This window comes from Pithys albifrons, chromosome 10 (assembly GCF_047495875.1).
Source record: "Pithys albifrons albifrons isolate INPA30051 chromosome 10, PitAlb_v1, whole genome shotgun sequence".
NCBI classification, from domain to species: domain Eukaryota; kingdom Metazoa; phylum Chordata; class Aves; order Passeriformes; family Thamnophilidae; genus Pithys; species Pithys albifrons.
Genome location: NC_092467.1, coordinates 31268404 through 31288848, shown reverse-complemented (window position 1 = coordinate 31288848; position 20445 = coordinate 31268404). Strand labels below are relative to the sequence as shown.

Genomic DNA, 20445 nt, shown 5'->3' with positions numbered 1-20445 from the left:
GGTTATCCCTTAACTCCATCTCCCTCTGAGGAGATATTCTTCTCTGCTTGACATTTACTGTTTCAGCTCAGAGACACTGAAAAACACCCAGGAATTGTATTTCCAATATTTCCTCTGGCTATCTGGCCTTATTTTATCCAAGTGAACAGGTACTTTTCCCACTCATTGCTGTGAATGTGGCTTAAGGAAAACGTACCTTTCCAAAATAAAAAATCTGTTCTATAAATCCCCATTTTCAAGGAATGCTCACAATTCTTCCATAACATTTCCCTTCATTGAATCATTTGGAGCCAAAAAGGTGATGGAGCCAAGAGGTTCTCATGCAAATTTTGCATCCCAGGCCTCAGGTTCCAGGATGCCCTAAATGAGGGGGCCCAGCAGACAAACCTGCACCTGGCTCAGCCACCAGAGACACCACTAAGATTTCCTTCCTGTGGCATCAGAGTAAGGAATGCCAGCCAGGATTTGTCATGTTTTGTTGTTCAATAAAACGAGGGCAAAACAAATCTATATTCAAAAATCTTCAGCTGGCAGCGTGAACGTATCAGAGTTCAACAACCTCGTAAAAAAGCTTCCCCTTATCTCATTACTACACCTGCAGAAAAGAAATTAAATTAAAGCAAAGCATCAGAACAGCTGAGAGGGATGATTGTTCCCCCGAGACCTTAATCTCCTGTTTGCAAACAGCATTTGCAACCCCCTTTGCCACCTCCCCAGGACGTTCCCACAATAAGCCTTTCCACACCACTGAACACAATTATCTGACCTTTCAAAGCAGTTTGCCATGAAGTGGCCTAACCTGATAATAAACAGAATTAGTTAATGACACATCAGTCCTGATTATCACAGCAATAGGATTATTGCATTTAGATTGTTTGAATAAAAAAAGAGCAACTTGGTGATTGAGAGGTACCTGTGTGTGAGGCAACTGGACCACCACACTATGGCAGGGCCTCAACACCACTCCCAATATTAAAATACATTCCACCTCCACAGAACAGTCTCTTAATGAAGGAATAATTCCATCAGAATAAACCTGTATCATCTGTAAAGATTATTAAACTCATTTTAAACCTGAGGGCAAAAACGTGGAAGAAAAATAATCAACTGACAAACCCAAAGACATTTCCAGAAGAACCTCTTTAACCAGAGGCACTTCCAGAAGAACCTCTTTGTTTATGGCAGTGACCAAGTGACATCCAGCTCCACCAGGAGTATTTTTAAACCCTTGATGAGGTGCAATATGCTGTATTACAGCTTTCAAGAGGAGCAATTTGGGGTTCTGCAGCAAGCTCTCATTTTCTATTCAGGGAATATTGTTGACATGAAAAGTGAGATTACTCAACATTAGTAACATTATGATAACTATAATTTAACAGAGAATCCTCAGCTGGGGTGTATCTGTGTGTTTCCTTGGGCTTCAATGGAGCTACACAAATACACCATCTGCTCTGGAACTGCCTCATCACTTACTGGGTCAGCAGTTCATGGACAGACAAAGCAAAGAACAAGCAAGTCTAAAACTGAGTTTATTATAATTTGATTTCCCTTTCCCCCCTTTTTTCTTCCTTTTTTTCCCCATTTGTGTTGTAATGCAAGTAAGGAGCTTGCAAAAATCCCTCAGGATGTGTTCCAATCCAAAATGCTGCAATGCTACAGAGGATTAGAGTAGATTTTAGTGGTGTCTTCAGCTTGTTTCCAATTGTTACAATAACTCTGCAAACGAGGAGAATTTTGAATTCAATCTGGCAAGTATTTTTGCCATTTCTTTGTGTAAACATAAAAATAAAGTATGGATGAATATCCTGGCAGGCAGCAATTAGAACCAGTGTGGCAGAGGATACCTAGCAGAGAAACACAGCAGTGACAGCTCTGTTGTGTCTCTTGAGCGTTTTTATCCATTACCTGTAGAAAATCCAACTCCAGGCAGCACTGTCTTAATGATGATGCTACAACTTTTTCTGAATTTCTTTCAAGACCAAGGAAACCACCACTGCGGGCAGTTGGGTCCCAGTCCACTTACAACATGCAAACACACAGAATTTCTCATTCCTAGTTAACTTCAAATTAAAAAAACGCCCCACAACTTGAAAGCTTGTTGATTTATCATGTGTAGCAACAAGTTACTTTGTTCTCTTTGTTACGCTTTATATAACCATGCTCAGGGCCTGCATGAATGGCAAGAAAGGATTTTTGAATGGAAATGATTTCTTGCTTTCATTCTGTGTAATTCCCATCAGCAAGCACCCTGCAATTCTGTGATGCCTCGTGCCAGTGATGCTCAGGGTTTGTTTGTTTTTTTTTATTCCTGAATGTCATTTATCTACCCTGATGCAGCTGCATGTTCAATTTATCACCATACCTGCAGGATAATGCTCCCATAAGCATTCTTTAGTAGATTAACAGCATCTGCATGAGACAGCCCATCCAAAGGTTGCCCATTAATACTGACAATCCGATCTCCAACCTAAAAGTACAACAGTAATGGAAAATTACTACCATTAGGGAAAATTAAAATTAAGAATGCTTAAAATTCCTCGTGAACTTGGCACTGCACAGTCATGCTTCTCTTTGGCAGGATCCCTTTGGTGAGGATTCTGCACTGCTAGTGATCATTTCCCATTCTTCAGAGCAAGGACAATACGGAGTTTTTAAAACTAACAATAAGATCAGAGAAACAAAGATGGATTGTATTTTACTCTTTCCATTTGCAAGCAGAGAGAAGGAGATTTTCACTGCTGTCCTCCCATCCAGAAAGGATTCATTTGTGTCTGAATGTGCAGACAAGTTCATATCCTACCAGACTGTGTAAGCACATGCTGAATGTTGTGTAGAAAAGCAGGAACTTTGGATGTTAATCTAATTAACCTGAGTCATTTCTTCTTCTTAGACACAAAAATGAGCTCGACCCTGGCACTTGGTGCTATTGCTTAATTCTACTGGAGACACAGCATGAATGTAGCAGCATGTCCTAATGAATCTCATGGGCCAGAGCATATGGATCTGCACAAAGTTCTTTTCAATGCTCTTGATTCCTTGAAACTCATTCCAAATCTGGAAGTGTTCACCATGGTCATCCCTGGAAACCCACATGTGCTGGTGGTCTGATTCAAGTGCTCTATTTTGGTGTTTCTCTACAAGGGGCCTGAAGATCAAACAGTTAATTTCTGATCTGGTTTCTACCTGGTTAGAGCTCTAAATGATGCTCAGTCTGCAGTTCCCAAAATCCTTGTGGTTTCCAGAGAATTCATTGCTGCCCTCCCTGGGTCTGGATGAACATACACATTCCAAGACCACTGGAAATGCATTTAAGTTCTTTCTGTTAACATCACTTTTTCAATATGGGCAACAATTGCCATCAACCCAAGACACAGTATAATCAAAATGGGATGAGAAGGGCAGGTTTGGGGTTTTTTGTTGTTGTTGTTTTGCTTTTATATGAAAAGTATATACATATATATATAAGACAGAGTAGTTTATGAGACACTATCAAAGTGATAGTAGCAAATACAGATGTGCTTGAGGCTCTGTGGGACAGATGAAACAGGAAATATTGAGGATCCCTCTACTCACCCTGAGCCTTTGGGTCCGGGCAGCCACGCCGCTGGCTTGAATCATGGCAATGAAAATGGGAATATCTCCCAAAGGACTCCCCTTCCCTCCTGCTATGCTGATACCAAGGGCATCACTGGGGCCCTGAAACAAAGTAAAACAGAACATTTTTAGCTGGGGCACTCGTAGGGGTCAGTGTTCAGGGTCTGGCCATAACTGAGTCACTTGGTTTGTGGAACAGGGAGAAGGCAGGTTTGACAGACACACATATCCTCACACATGCAGGTCCCAACACACAGACACACATCCAACATCCTCCTGCAAACACAAATAATGCACTTTCACTTGTGAGAAATGCTACAAAAATGAACAACTTCAGTGAAAGGAGTCAGCTTCATGAATGGGCAGAAAATAACTCACTGACCCTTATTATCTCCACAGTCCTCGGGCCCATATCAGCTCCTGCTAATAAAGAAACAAACAATTAGCTTCTGTAATTAAGAGATAATATAATTAAGAGATAACACTGTCAGGTGACAACAGTCCCTTGCTGCCCAGGCAGAGTTATCACCAAGCAGGAGTGGAGCCTTCCTGTGCCAAACCAGGCAGTGCTGCTCATGTGAGGAGGAGGAGGAGGAGGAAGGATGAATACTGGAGTAATCCCTCCAGCTGACGGATGTCACCGTGACACCTATTGTAGCCCAGCCACAATCTGTGGGACAGCAGCACTCTGCCAGCCTGGAGAACAGCCCTATTGTGCCTTCACCCAATTAAAGATTGCCTTATTATTCCTGAGTCTCAGTGTTCCTGCACAAAGGACACATGGCTGCTTCGAGACCAGGGAGGTTCCAGTGATTTTCTCTTCCAGTTTGGTGCTGAACTGGTAAATAACAGACAGGCAGGAAGTCTGGCTGGTGTGTACCCAGTCACAGGGCTTTCCAAAGCACTCAAAATGTTAGAAAGGGGGAAGGAAAAGGGGAAAGGAAAGAGGGAAAGGACTAAGGAAAAGGGAGAAGGAAAAGGGAAGGGAAAGGAAAAGAGGAGAAAGGGAAAAGGTGAAGGAGAAGGAAAAATGGGAAGTTGAAAGGGAAGGAAAAGGGAGGAAAAGGAAAATACTTCAGAGGCATCATTCAAACTGGAACTAAACCGCCCAACAGGCTGATGGTGCAATCAGGTCCTGGGGTCTGCTACACCAACCCCTACTTGTATCAGCTTTAATTAAACTGTTTTAAGCACCTTTCAGAAAGCAGGCAGAATCAGCCTCTTCCAACATTCCATGGTTCTTACTCCCCCCCAGCAGCTTCCTCATGGCCACGCAGGTGTCCCTGGTGCAGAATCCAGGACTGCCAAGGTTTGAGGCAGAGGGAAGCCCAGCCCTGGGCACCCCAAACCAGGACATGCCCTCTCAGTGCTGCAGGGCCCCTCCAGACAGCACAGGGAAGGCTGCCCAAAAGCCACCAGCCTCTTCCAGTGTGTGTCAACTGGCAGAAGAAATGTCTTCTACTCCTGCTCCTATCAGACACGAGCAAAGATTCCCAACTCTGTAACAGGCTCTCCACAAGCTCCTGCAGGTTGTTGATTTAACACTTTCTAAATCTGCAAACTGCAAGCTGGGCATTGTGACTTTCTCATTACAAAACACTCAAGAGCAACAAAGACATAAATGAAGTGGTGGCAGCTTTATTCCCTGAGAAAACTGTTCCTAATGCAAGAACCATGTCTGTGCTGAGCCTGACAAGGGCGTCGGGAAAGGGAAGGGCACGGGGATTCTGCACTTCAAACAGAGCAGGCACTGCTCCTCCGGAAGACATAAAAACAATGTCATCAGTGTTGGGGTCTTAAAACATCAGAGGGACGTCTTCTGGGAGGCTGGGCAGGAAAACCAGCTTCAAGGATTGAGTTTTGATTTTAAAGCAGCCAAACACACAGTAAGGAACAGGCAGCTATTCTGAGAGCTGTTCACACTGTACCTGAGTTCCTCTGGGACGAGTCTGCTGAAGATCTTTTTGTGCTGACAAAATTCTGTAAGGTGGAGAGGACTGGAGCAAGGGCGGGGTGGAAGTGGCTGTGGGCACTCTGTTGGCTCGCCTGCAGTTCGAAATAAATAAAAACCACCCTGTGAGTCAAACCCAAGTGTTAACTTTAAACCAGATGCTGCAACATACGGGCACAGCTGTGCTCTGTGCCAACCAGACTGCAAATACCACATTGGCCACGCAAGTGTGAACCCCTTTGGTAGTGAAAACACACCAAAATCTCCCCATGGTGGTTGAGTCACCACCTCTGGAGGGATTTAAAAGATGTGGTGCTTGGGGACATGGGGTAGTGGTGGCCTTGGCAGTGCTGGGGGATGGCTGGACTCGATGAGATTAAGGGTGTTTTTCAACCTCCATGACTCTACGGTGCTTCACTCCCCTGTGTGCACAGCCAGTACCTGCCCGTGGTGCTCCGGGCAGCTCTAGAGTGCTTGTTCCCCTCCTTTGTTCTCAGTGTGTCTCCAAACCTGAGGAGAAGGGGAGATGATGGGCATCTTCCCCGTGACTCATCCTGCATGAGGTACCCAGGAGGACACCAAAGATCTCCTCTCTCACACAAGGTGGGGGTAACACTGACACCCATCTTGTTACATGGCAGGAATCTGCAGGCTTTGTTATTTCAGTTGAATATACTGTGATTGCCCTGCTCCTTTCATTTGCTCAAGAACCCACTCTCACTTCCAGAAGAACATGCCAGGTGACAAAGGGAGAACCCCCGAAAAGAGCTGCCTTTTCATGTTACTCTTTCTTGGCCATCCACTTCCAGCCCTCCTTGTCCCTCTCTCCTTTATCTGGCTTTATCTTCAGACTCTGCCCCTTAAGGAAACTTAATTATCAACAGGTTTCACCAAGGGCCAGACCTTTCCAGCCATGCTGCCTTGTACAGAACCAGAGATCTGGTCTGTCCTTCTCCATCCACAGCAGAACTTTCTGCCCCTAAACACATTAGCTGGTGAATCAAAAGCTCTGGCAACATCTTTGCCCACTGACCAGCGTGCAGCTGTCAGTGACAAACACCAGGCACAGCACAATTCCCACCTCGAGCTGCCAGTTCATGGCCCAGTTAACATCATTTGCAAGGCATGTGAAAGAAATCACTGTCCTCCACCACAAGGCTTCTGTTGCTGCTGCTGAAGGTATGCAATGGACCAAGAAAAAAGCCAAGGGAGGACAGAAGTTCTGCATGCTCTTGGCCAGCAGCTTCCAAAACAGTGCCTGCAGTTGTGCAAATCATTCAAGCTGATTTGCTGCATCATCTGCCAAGATTTTTATAACTCTTGGAAGGGTTTTGCTGAGAAACATTTATTCGGGTTTCAAAATCACCAAGTCGCTTTGGAGCAGTGAGATGAAGGCTCTGAAATGACTCTGCATCAAAAAGATTTAGTTTTCTTGTATGGAAAGAAATACAGGAATTACCAGGTTCCTGCAAAAGGCTCTTATGCTACAAAAAAGGATGACATTGTTTGATCTGAGTTTTCACCTAGACCCTTGTTAGATATTATGGCATTTTCCTTCCCTTTCAACTATGAGCATTCCTTGGTAAAACCAGGGGGACAGATTTTAGCTGTCACTTTTTGATTACATTGCTCTTACTCAGGCTTCAGGCTGATACAGTGGCCAAAAAAGAGTAATACTCGACTGCTGTCTTTGCTTAATGCAATCAGCATAATTCCCTCTGTCACTTCATTTCTCCTTGCCTGCTGCATGCAGTGCAGATGTTTCTCCAATGCTTCTCAGCCATTATTTTAAAGCTGGGCTTAGCCCAGCTGTTCCCACATGGCTTTAGCTCCTGCTGGTCCCTCACCCCCCCAGACAGCAGCCTGGATCAGCACTGCCCTTTGGGAAGTGAAGGAATCACAGCCATACAACAATGATTGTGGCACCTTTTTGGCTTGTTTGTGGACAAGCCTCTTACTGACCTCCTTAAAGCACTTCTGCTTTAACTCACATCTCCTCTAAGCCTCCTAGGGCTCCTCCTCTCTGCTTCCAAAAACAAGCCCTTCTTTTACAGCCCTGGGTCCCCTCAATGTGCAGCTCTCCCCAGGGAGAAAGGGGCCAAAATCCTCCCCAGCAAACACCCTGCTGTGATCCACAGCTTGTCTCTCTCAGAGACACAGGGAACTTAAATATAATGGCAAAACAGTCGGTCTTTGGAAGGAAAATCTATTAAAGAGAAGTTTTCTAAATCATTCTGCCTTGTTTCACTCCAGCTTTAATACCAACATATCAGTGTCTGAGCGGACTGGGGGGCACAGGGAGAGGGGGAAAGCCCTGCTCTGATTGCAAAATGAATTGTTGTCCTCGCTCCAGGTAAAAAGCAAGTGAAGCAGGAAATTGCTCTGTGTTTTCTCTGAGAGGAAAGCAGCTCTCATGTGGTTCTGCCCTAAGATAGGCAAAGATACAGTTCGGTTTCATTAACTCGTTTTGATTGACAAAACAGCTGCAGAAAATACATTCAAGAAGCTTTTGCAGGTCTAAAAAAATAATTTCTGGGCATTGTCATTTGAGAAAAGATATTACAGATTTTTGGTGTGTCTTGGCAAGTCACTCCTTAAACCAATAAATACATTAACCAGCTCTTCTACTTAATCAGCATTTCAGCGGGAGTTCAGTACAGAAAATTATACGGATAAAACATTTTGTTTCCCATCCTCAGCAGTGCCTGAGGAAAGACTGATTCTCCTGAGCACCATCCTTGTGCTCTGCCCTTCACAGCTCCGTTTTATACACAGGAATTTGTCACTAACCTGACTGTTCTGGGATGTTTTCCGTGATGACAGCCATGATCCAGCTCGCAATCTCCCCAGCTCAAGATGCACCAGGCCTTGGGCACACTTGGAAAAAAAACACAAGCCACATGATGTACGATTTAAGTAGACATATAATATTTCATGCTCTCCTGGAGAGGAATATGTTTATATTCAGCAGCACAAGCCCGTGAAGAAAACCACAAGGAATGCTCCAAACGTGAACATTTGTACTTAGACAATACAAAAAGTGGATTTAGGTTTATCCTGAAGGTTTATCCTGGTTGCTGCTCTTAGTATGGATCTTCCTACTGGCAAACTGTAGATGGCCAATTACTCAGGAAAAATAAACAAAAAGCCCCAAACTCTTTAACAGACATTTGAAAACCCCTTCAGAGGCAAAATGCTGCAGAAAAGGGAGAATTCAACCCATATGGATCCAGCTTAACAATATACCCTCGTACCACCAACTTCCAATTCTTAAATAGGTAAACTTTTGGCCAAGTACCAACCCCAAATGGAAAAAGCAAGGAAATAATTAGCCTTTCCTTTGAAGAATGAAAAAAAGCATGTGCAGAAACACTGGTGGTGATGGCAGGGGGGAAGCCCTTGTCTCCAGATGCAGTTGGGGATGGCAGTGGATCTGCAGCATTGCCCCTACGAGGCTGTCAGGGCTGGGAGCTGCATAAGGATCCAACACCAGGCACTCCTGGCCATCCCGCCCCCTGCCCTCCCTCCCAGACCAAACAGCCACGTGATTTTCAATGGAAAAAGGTAACTTCTCCCAGAACTTGAGTGTAAAATCGCTTCTGGAAGCTGGAAAGCTGTGCAGGAATGGCTTTAAGATGTCATTTTAGAGCTGCAGCCAAGCCAAAGACATTCATTTCAGTTCTGGTTTGTGTTGCCTCTCCAGTTTCCAAATATTTTCCTAACACATGAAATACACAGTTGTGTTTTCAAATAAATGCCTAACCACTTAATGTGTCTTTGTTTCCCTGCTTCATATCATCCAGTTCCTAGAAATACAGGGAGAAGTGATTTTAAAGGAATGTCCCAGTTATTTCAGATGAAATTCCTGTCTTGGTAATCACTTGGAGCTGTCCCGTGTATGGTAAATAGCACTTCAGAATAATTACCTTGCACAGTGTCAGTAACTGCAATTCAGTATCTTAGAATGTATTCTGTACTCACCTTAAGTATGGTGGCAACAGTCTCTTGTGAGGCATTTCTCATATCCTCCCCATTTACAGACAAAATCTGATCTCCTTGAATTAATCTTCCATCTAGGTCTGCAGCTCCTCCTTTAACAATGTCAGAGATAAACACTCCACTTCCATTTCTAACAATGCAAGAAGCATATGGCTAATTACACAATCCAATATTCTTTGGGAGACCAATTTAGATTTCTTGCATTTAAGAGACATTAAAAGAAACCTGTGAGTAGAGAAGAACTTTTACACCCCAGTCAACCGTGTACAAAATCGATGAGTTTTAAACTCATGGCATGTTGTGCAATATTTAATGCTGCCTTTCCCCTTGAACTGTTAGTTCTGACTGCATGATATATAAAGATTAATGAAAAACACCATTTGTATGAATAAAAAGCCATGGATTGCTCTAAGATGGAGTTGAAGTATCTCATGGGACATGGTTTAGTGGTGGACCTGGCAGTGTTGGGTTAAAGGTTGGACTCAATGGTCTTAGAGGGCTTTTCCAACCTACATGATTCTGTGATTCCATGGTGTGAGCTGGTGCCAGCTGCAGGGCCAAGATTTGGCATTTGGTATCCTTCAGTCTGAGGGACACATTTCACACCCTGAATTATACCAGGGTATCATTCAATAGACTTGAGAAACTGGGCTAGCCCTGAGGAATCCCCACTCCAAAGCACTCAGCAATAGCACTGGAAGTTTAGCACAGAAGCAAAGGTGGGAGGGTTGGAGACTGTGATTACCATCAGCAGGCTAATTTACATAAGCTAAATTAATTACCCAACCTGCAATCTGCTCACAACACCTGGGTTAAACATCCCCACTCTTGTAAAAAACTGCTGTGAAGACTTCCCCGGCCATACTCAGTCAGGATAATGACACAGTGATTTGTAATTGCAAAAGTAAATTATTTCTGGCAATACAGAAGAGCAACCATATGACTCTTACCCACCAACACTGAACGAGTGTCATGCCATGAATCTCTTTTAGCAAAGACAGATCAAAACTATCAGTGCTCTGGTTCCAGTGACCCAATAGCAATGGTTTAGAGACAGAGCAGTAAAAGGTCACATTTTGTTAAGCTGCTGCCACCTCCCACCATATCACTCTCTACAACTGCCTGAAGGAGGGTAAGAAAAGTGGGGGGTGGCCTCTCCCACCAGGCAACAAGTGACAGCACTAGAGGAAACAGCCTCAAGTTGTGCCAGGGGAGGTTTGGGTTGGACATTAGGATGAATTTCTTCATGGAGAGGGTGGTCAGGCATTGGAAGGGGCTGCCCAAGGAGGTGGTGAAAGCACCGACCCTGTAGTGTCCAGGGAATGACTGGACAGTGCTCTGGGCTGGGTGACAAGGTGGGGATTGGTCACAGGTTGATGATCTTGGAGGTCTTTTCCAGCCTCAGTGATTCTGTGCCTCAGGTTCTGCTCTGCCCTCACAGAACTGCTCTCTACAGTGTTAGAGTCACCCTGACACTGCTCAGGATTTGGGTCTATCTCACCTTGCATCTTCCACTAATGTTGGTTCTTTTGAACCTGAGGAGGAGCTGAACCTAACTCACAAACCCATCTGCAGGGCCATATCCTGGTGTTTAGGAACAGGTTTCTCCCCCATTTGAAACCAGAGAAGCCATGGTTAGGGCCTCCAACCCTGAGACACAGCTATGCTGATGCCACCAGAGGAGTGAGCTGCCAGCTCTGCATGTGGCCACCCTCCCTCGGAGCGGGACACCTGCAGGGAACAATGCTGGGCAGCAGCAGCCTTTGCTGCTCTGACACAGCCAGAACCACAGTCCCATTGCATCCCTAAGATATTTAGATACAACTTCTCTTCCTTATGGAGTTTTCCCTTTATTTCACATTCCATTTGGAGCAGCTACAGTCGCTCACATATCAAACATCAAACACTTCTCATTCGAAGCGCTGTCGGATCAGAGCTGCTCTTACCGTTTCCCAGCTATGCTGAGCCCCAGCCCTCGGCCCATTTTCTTCTGGATGTCCACATAGAAAATCTCCAAGTTTTCTTCATCTTTGTAATGTGCTTCATTCCTGTAAACAACCAGCTGCACCTTCTGGGGCGTCTGGCGGAGCGCAGTGATCGCTTCCTCGTGGCTGGCGTTGCGCAGATCGATCCCATTCACCTGAAAGGATCAGTGTTTGCTTTCCAAATGACGTGTACAAATGACCTTTTCATCACAGCCTACCCTTGTGTGACAGCACAGATTTGTCAAATTGACACCCCTCGGTGCTCTAATTTAGTGCTCCCATTTCTGGAGGGCCGAGCTCTGGATCTCCTACGGAGGGTTTGGTGCTTTGTGCCACTACAATCACAACAATCAAAGCATTTTGGCTTGGAAGGTTTGTGGGTGTTCTTCCCTTCTTTTTAACCTCCAACCCTTGTAATCAAAAACAGTTGTTCTTTCTAGGACCAGACAAGGCAGGATGTGCTCCCTGGAGCTCCTTGTGTGTTTCCTATTGCTCAGATTCCTTCTCCCCTGGCTGTGCAACAGCATCAAGATGAAAGCAAGGAACCAGAAACACCAGCAAATAAATGGCCATGGAGAAAACCCAGGCAGGACGTATTAAATGGTGATTTTCCTCTTTTTCCAATAGATGGCACACCAGACCGCTCCTGGAGCACCCAGTTACACTTCCCTTGCCACAACCTGAGAAGGTTTCAGCATTTTAGTAATAACTGACAGAACAAGAAGTTCTACTTAAATGTTCAAGTATTAAAGAAACTATTGCAGCTTGAAACTTAATCTCCTAATTTTGCCAAGCCTGATCCACAGGTGCCCTCTGAGGTGTTTGCCAATATTCTGTCAACAAAATAATCTTTTATTTCTTAATACCAAAAATATATCAATACTTAAACATTTTCCAAGTCTCTCTAGGAAGTAGCATGAACTGTAACAGAAGAGCCATACAATGTTAATCCACTTCCATAGGTTTTAAGGCAATGAAAATATTTCAATTTATAGATTTGCAAAATTACAATCACACTTAAGTTTACATTAAGATAATTAAGCCTAGTCTAGAATAATTACACTGCTTGTACTAATTCTGCACACATTTATTTATATATTGCATTGATACTCTTTTTCTCAACACAGGCATCACCATGTGCTTTATCACACTAATCTGGAACTAACTCAGAGTCATCTTCTTGATTCATTAATACAGCTCTTAAAAGCTGAAACAATAACAATATTATGGCCCACAAACATTAGCACTTTCCTGTTTGGCCAGAGAAGAATTAATTAACCTGCCCCATTTTTACCCCCTAATTATCCTGCTCTGTTAATACACCGTTATTTATAAAATGAGAACAGCATTCAGCCTTAACACTAACAAAAATATTTGCAGTGCAAGAGCTGTAAAGACAAGTCCCCAAGTACCCCTTGCTATTTTTCTAACCCTACACACCGAAGCCTTAATGGCCATGCTGGGAATTTGTCCTGAGCTGACAGCAGAGCTTTGAGCAGCTGCACTGAACCCCTGCCTGATGCAAGTTTCATTTGCAGACCAACACTTCTCTCTTAACCCTTTCCCTCCACCTTTTCTGTCTTTGGCTGAGGGAAAAACAACACTTTTTCTCACTTGTCTGTTCCCCAATTAGATGAAGAGTGGCCTGGGGGAGCTGGAGCTTCTGCAGGGATGTTGGGAGGGATGCTGGGAGGGATGCTCCCAAGGATGTAGGGAGGGATGCTCCCAGGGATGTTGGGAAGGATGATCCCAGGAATGCTGGGAGGGATGCTTCCAAGGATGTAGGGAGGGATGATCCCAGGGATGTAGGGATGGATGCTCCCAGGGATGTTGGGATGGATGCTCCCAGGGATGTTGGGAGGGATGCTCCCAGGGATGTTGGGAGGGATGCTCCCAGGGATGTTGGGAGGGATGCTCCCAGGGATGTTGTTGGGAAGGATGCTCCCAGGGATGTTGGGAAGGATGGTCACAGGGATGTTGTTGGGAAGGATGCTCCCAGGGATGCTGGAGAGGTTGCTCTGAGGGATGCCAGGAAGGATGCTCTCAGGGATGTTAGGAAGGATGCTCTCAGGAATGCTTCATCCCCTCTCTCCTCACTCCATGCTGGCCCCACTCAATATTTGGGTTGCAGGCACTGCAGAGATACTTGAGCGGTGGCCTCCAAATAAAAGATTAAAGAGATGAATAATACTAAGCTATTGGACATGACAGCTGAACTATGTAATTCAAGAACTGCCTTGCTCAATTAAATTTAATGTATTCTCAATTTGTACCTTCAGTTTATATGAATATATAAGGAAATATGAATTTTTCAGGAAGCTCTTAGCGATGGAAGGGAAGCCTCAAGTATGGATCCTGCTCAGTGACCTGTCCTTCCCCTGCAAGAACCCCCTGTTGCATGGAATACAACTACACACAACAAAGCACCAAGAGAAAGCAACTTACCTCCAGAATCTGATCACCAGCCCAAAGTCTGCCATCTCGGGCTGCTGCTCCCTCTTCATAAACTTCATGGATCACTATGGCATCCTGTGGGAAAAAGAGGTTGGTGTGAATCCTCCTTCCCAAACACCCCACAACCAGTTAGCCACAACCCATCCCACACTCCCCATCTCTGTGAAGGTACAGCACTTCATGACAGGGAAAGCAAGATTGTAACAGATTTTTTTATTTTTGATATTTTGGGATAAGAAAATACTTCTATAATCAAAACACAAAAAGGTACAAAGGATTTTGTTCACCACTTCAGGGTAGTCCTGTCTAGAGTTCTCCCATCATTTTTATACATTGGCACCAGGAGCACATGAACTCAGTGTGAACTGTTGTATTAATATCGTCTACTTTTAATGATATTATTCCAAACCAGATTCTTTGGAGCTATGAATATTTTTAGAGACTTGGCACAGATCTCGACTTTAAGCAAGAGCTGAATGCCTTGTGGTAAATAGTGCTGGTTAAATCTGTAAGAAATGAAATCCAGAAGAAAGGAACAATGGCAAATGTTAGTTTATTACTGAGGCTGGAAAATGTAGGCAGTGGCAGATGTAGCTTCAGGGAAGGTTTCAGTGATTTAATCTTATTGCCAGCAATAGATGTCCCCAAAGAAAAAGCATTACAAAGAACATACTGTTCTCTTGCTGGTGCTTTCCCTTTGCATTATTCTGGTTTGTTTCTTTCTTTATTTTTTGTCTCCTGAAAAAAAATAGGTGAACACCCTGCTGGAGTGCTCCAGCCAGCAGGATGGGACCCTTCACTGAGCAGAACCTGCTCCTCTCCTCAGTAACACTGAGAGCTGAATCGGCACCGTTACCACCTCTGGCTCTGGATAAACACAGTGATTTTTTACTCAGACATGCAGGTATTGGATAACTTGTTCTCAGGCAAATATTCCCTCTAAAAGTGCCATGGCTGTGAAGTTCCCCCCAGCAAAACTTGGTGTAAAAGTCAAAGAGGAGCCTTTCCAGCATTTCCAACAAAAGGCTGGAGCATGTGGGCCCCTTCCCGGAGCAGGGGCAGGAAATCACTGCTGGGTAGAACAAAGTCCCTCCATGTAGGGAAACCCCTGTTAGATACCACATGTCTCATCACCAATTTACCCCCCTCCTTGTGCTGCCTTGCCCAGCACAGGGTGCACATTCAACAGAGAGAACACTCCAGTGCCCTTCAGCCAATGCTCAGATGAAGACAACAGGGAGAGCAGAATTCCCTTTCATTCCCTCTTACACCTTATTTAATGGTGAGGACTCTGCTGGTGCAGCACAGCACCACTGGCACAGGTTCCCTCTCTGATTCACGTACACCAGCCCCTGACAAAAGCTTGGAGGACTGTTACCAAAACTGGATTACAGCTGATCCAAGCATCCCAGATGGGGGAAAAGGGATTTCAATCCACATAAATGAAGGCAGAATACTATGAGCTGTGTACCAAGGTAATGAAGAAAAAACTAAAGAATGGTTGGATTAAAAAAAACTATCTATCTATCTATCTATCTATCTATCTATCTATCTATCTATCTATCTATCTATCTATCTATCCCCACACACCCCACTGGCAACTGTAGGGTTTTCTTGCAATAACTGAAGCAACAAATACTAATGGAGAGGAGCAACACATGCAAGCCCATCTCAGAAATGTTGCCAAAATCCTCTGCTATGTGTCTTAGATCTCCTCACTTGTGGGGTTTGGATTGTTGTGAGTTTTTGTTTGGTTGGTTTGGGTTTGTTTTCCTTTTTTTTGAGGGCTACCTTTGCTTTAAAAATGATGCTGTAACTCTAAGCCAAGACAAGAGACTTTTGCCTGGGTGAAAGCCAGAAGGTGACAGTGATGTATATTTTTTCACCTCAGGTAACTTTGAGGAAAAGCTGAGTCTGTGGATTAGAACTTCCACTGCACATTTCACTTTTAGTTTTTGAAACACTTTACCAAGGCATGATAATTGAGAGCAGCCCTGAGGAGATGGATGTGGAGTGTTGGTGGATGAGACGCCCACCATGCCCTGTCTGTGTGTGTTGGCCTCCAGAAACATCCCCTTGCTGGGCTGATCCCACAGCAGGGCAGGGGGGATTCTGCCCCTCTGCTCTGCTCAGGTGAGACCTCACCTGCAGAGCTGCCTCCAGCTCTGAGGAACAACAGCGGAAGGATGTGGAGCTGCTGCAGCAAGTCCAGAGGCCATGGAGATGCTCCAGGGCTGGAGCCCCTCTGGAGCCAGGCTGGAAGTGATGGGGGGGGTCACCTGGAGAAGAGAAGGCTCCAGGGACACCTGAGAGCCCCTTCCAGTGCCTAAAGGGGCTCCAAAAGAGCTGAAGAGGGACTTGGGACCAGAGTATGAAGTGACAGGACAAGGGGGAATGACTTCCCACTGATAAAGGTCACACTTAGATTAAATATTGTGAAAAAAATCCTTCCCTGTGAGGGTGGGTAGACCCTGGCACAGGTTGCCCAGAGGAGCTGTGGCTGCCCCATCCCTGGAAGTGTCCAAAGCCAGGTTGGACAGGGCTTCGAGCAACCTGGGCTGGTGGAAGGTGTCCCTGCCCATATCACGGGTGGCACTGGGTGGGTTTTAAGGTCCCTTCCAACCCAAACTGTTCTGTGTTTCTACAGAGACATTTAGAAGTGGCCAGTGAGATAACACAAAATATTGACCAGCTAGTTAAGGCAGCACCATCCAGCTGGGGCACACCAGGGCAGTGGGTGACCATGAGCTTCAGCAGACAACTGGCAATGTGCCCATGGGACAGCAGACTGGGCACGTACACAACATGGCCAAATTAAACACTTTCAGACTGTATTTAGTTTCATATTTCTCAACCTCTGAGTGAGGAGCTTTCGGTCACATTTCTTTAGGTTTGTTTTTCATCTGTGGTTGCTTTAAAACCAGCCAGCAACCTGGAGTTCCAGCTTTTCCCAGCACTGCATTATTAAATGTAAAAGTGCACATTCCGAAGGCTCAGGTTCAGGAACCACCAAATGTTATCAGTTGGGATAATCTGCAGCATCTATTTGAAAAGGCAACAATTCGCTGTTACCCCACAGTTCCTGCATGTGTTACAAGCCAGACCTAGAACTAAAAATACATATGGCATGAAAAGGTACATTCCTGCCCTGTCTGTGCCTACCCAGGAGGAGGAAACATCTTGCTGACCTGCCAGAACACTGTTTTCCTTGAGCAGGTTTGTTTTAAAGTGGGGTGGTTGAACAAGGCTGATCGAATCGATTAAAAACAGAACAAAGCAACATGTCCAGGATGCACTGTAAGGATTCCTACACAGTCCATAAGCATAAATATCAGTCTTACTTTTCCTTGGCTTACAAACTATGGAAAACAGACCTCTTTCCTCTGATACCTCTGGGTTTAGCTCAAAGCACATTTAATGCAAAGTAAGTTTTTTCCATTGGATCTGGTGGGATCTGGATGAGACTCTGTTAGTTTTGATCATCCACAACAGATCTCTAAAACCAAACTACTGATGATATTGAACATTTTTAATCATATCAGTATTTTAAAGAAGTTTCTGGAGTAATGAGATGCAATGTCAAACTCCAGCCATCTAACCAAGCTCTAATCTGTAATGACTCTATTGACAGGCAGGGATTGAAGCCTTAACACCCCTCTCAGTGCCTTATGAAAAAATAGGTTCTATCATGACTAAAACAATACACATTCATTTAAAGGATAGGTTTTGGTTCCTGGACATCTGCAGCTCCTCCTCACTGGCTTCCAATCTAGTGTGTGCTTGATATCTCTAAAAGCCAAGGCCTAAATGGTTCAACATCAATCAAGCCAGAGGGAGGAAAGGAAAGTGGTGTCAATGTTCAGATCAAGACTGTGAATCCATAGTGGCTCTGGACAGATTCTCACTCCCATCCCTCCCCATCTCCTTTCACCACCAGTTCCACAGAGATTATGGCTTGGCAGAGTAATGAAAACTGTTCGTGCAGAAGGGGGAAATAAAAACACTCTCGTATCAAGAACACAGTTGTTTAAAAAAAGATATCCAGCTGCTGAAAGCACATAGTTCATAAAGTTTACAAATCCATTCAACAAACTGGAGCTTTAATCTTTGTATATTTTGACAAAGAACAGTCTGGGACCATTATACAAATGGGGAATCAATGCAGAGCTGAGCAGTTCTTGTATGGGAGGGAGGATGCAGAACATGAGCCAGGGCATGTAAACAGCATTTCTTTATGCTAAACAAAGTCCATGATCACAGGTATGAACTGAGACTGTCCAACCATGAAAACAGTTTTCTCTCTGAAAGAGAGAGCTGAAAGGAATTTGTCTGCTACTGCTGAGGTTGCCATCCTGGGTTGAATAATGTTTACAGTGAAGGGCCTGCAGTCCAAGGAAATGAAGCTGAATGCACTGATAAAGCACTGCATGGCTGAAAAATACACCTGCAAGCCAGAATAGTTCCCCAACACAGCAAAAACATACCTGGTCTGGATAGAATGCTCACCTGATCTGTTAACAAGCAGAAATGCTCACCAAACCTGCCACTCAGTGTATTAGAGGGTATTTTTTAGGGGTCAGAATTGAGCTGTGGGACAGCTACACCCCTCACCAACAGTGTCACTGTGACTGCAGAGCTGTTGAGCCAAGGAAAGGCAGAGAAGGGACAATCCCCAAATTGACTCTGACAAAACAAGGTTTTGGCTGTGGAAGTAAAGGCAGAGAAACAGGAGGGTTCAATACCTTGACGCACAAAGTTGGTGCAGATTGAACAACCACTGAAGAGTGAGGGCAAGGAAACCTTAGAGAAATGAGCACCCAGTCTGGGAATCCACCTATGGAAAATACAGCCTGTGCTGTGTGCACAGCTTGATCTACATGCTTTGCCTTTGATCCAAAGAGGGGAAGAGCCCTGAACTCTCAGGGAATTGGATCCCAACTTCCCCCCAAGCTGTGGATGTTTATTCTGCTTGATTTATACCAACTTCAGAGACATGTCAGGGGAAGAATATCACACTCACCCATCAGCAAAGAGCACAAACAGACATGCTAAGGCTGAGAATTCAATTCAGTAAGATTGACAGCTTAATCTTTGTATCTTAAATGTCAAGAACTGGTATGGCAGAGACCCCAGGCAGTGACCACATAGCAGTGCCCTGATTGAGCCTGTGGGAGAAAGGTGGTAAAGTCAGAATCCTGTTCAGGAAAATCACTGACTGAGAGAGCCTTCAAAGCCTGCAGGAGAATAAACCATGGTGAGAAAGTCTCACAAGCTGGCTGGCTCTAGGCTTGGACTGCTCACATGTTTTCTGCAAGTTTACAGCTTCTGAGTCAGCCTCTCTGGTGTTTCTTCTCTCCTGTGCAGCTGTTCTGCAGCAGGACAAGCAGCAGCTTTCAGCTGAAAAGCCACTGAAAAGCAGCCCCCACACTGTTACTGGGAATGCTGGAAACAGAGGGTGAGGGAGGAAAGGACACAAGATGTGAAGGAGGCCCAAACATTAAGGACCAAAGATATTCTGATGAAGGTCTCTCATGCAGTGAAGGTGGATCAGCACGTAAGAGGGGTGATTTCAAAAGAACTGGAGCAGAGAAATCCTCCCATATCCAGTGCTGGCTGGATTTAACAAGGAAAAAGGTCCAGATTTTGGCAAAGAGGCTTCTTGCAAAGTACTGAACAGCCCTGCACTACTGGAGCTCATTCACAACAAGCCACTGCCTTAACTGAGCTCAACCTGGCTTTGAGTTTATCTTTGCTGTGTTATTTCAGTCCATAATCCAGTCGTTATTTTGACAGGATGAAAGACATTTCACAGAAGGCAGGTGAACCAGCACACTTTGAGGGCTGCAATAATCAGAACAACCCTGGGGAAGGTATTCAGCAAGAAACAAGGAGTTTGATAATCCCAGATCGTGTTTGCCAGGATGTTCACCTTAAGGTGGCAATCACTAGACAAAAAATATCCCCAAAACAATCCAGAGAGCAGAAATCAGCCCCTCAGCTCTGCTCTCTGGCTGAAAGGCTGCATCAACCACCAGAGTATTGCCAGTATTTGTCCTGGACCAAGGGAACAGAATCCCAAACTGGTTTGGGTTGGAAGGGACCTTAAAGCTCATCCATTCCAACCCTCCTGCCATGGGCAGGGACACCTCCCACTGTCCCAGGGTACCCCAGCCTGGCCTTGGACACTCCCAGGGATGGGGCAGCCACAGCTTCTCTGGGCACCTGTGCCAGGGCCTGACCACCCTCCCAGGGAAGGATTTCCTCCTAATATCCAATCTAAACTTACCTTCCTTCACTTTAAGGCCACTCCCCATTTTTGAGAACTTGTGTGAGTGGGCAGTGGTAGAAAACAGGGCAAACTGTTGGAGTTACCTGAATTTTCAGTTTGTTCTGCAGTTAGGAGAATGAATCCTACCACTAACCATAATTACATGTTGGTGTAGGGAATGAAGCTTTTTGCAT

At 44.9% G+C, this 20445-nt stretch overlaps 1 protein-coding gene across 10 annotated transcripts in view; it reads right to left on the bottom strand.

Annotated features, from left to right (window-relative positions):
- PATJ (PATJ crumbs cell polarity complex component) overlaps positions 1 to 20445 on the bottom strand; it is a 149892-nt gene that overhangs the window by 7664 nt on the left and 121783 nt on the right. For 9 of the 10 annotated variants that reach the window (XM_071565887.1, XM_071565889.1, XM_071565890.1 and 6 more), the window contains 8 exons: positions 13975 to 14058; positions 11491 to 11684; positions 9527 to 9674; positions 8336 to 8422; positions 5523 to 5640; positions 3977 to 4017; positions 3574 to 3696; positions 2363 to 2467 (listed from right to left, as the gene is read on the bottom strand). In XM_071565887.1, the coding sequence (XP_071421988.1) occupies positions 2363 to 2467; positions 3574 to 3696; positions 3977 to 4017; positions 5523 to 5640; positions 8336 to 8422; positions 9527 to 9674; positions 11491 to 11684; positions 13975 to 14058 (900 nt within the window). The remainder of the gene's footprint in view (positions 1 to 2362; positions 2468 to 3573; positions 3697 to 3976; positions 4018 to 5522; positions 5641 to 8335; positions 8423 to 9526; positions 9675 to 11490; positions 11685 to 13974; positions 14059 to 20445) is intronic. The other variant, XM_071565893.1, reaches the window with a different exon arrangement.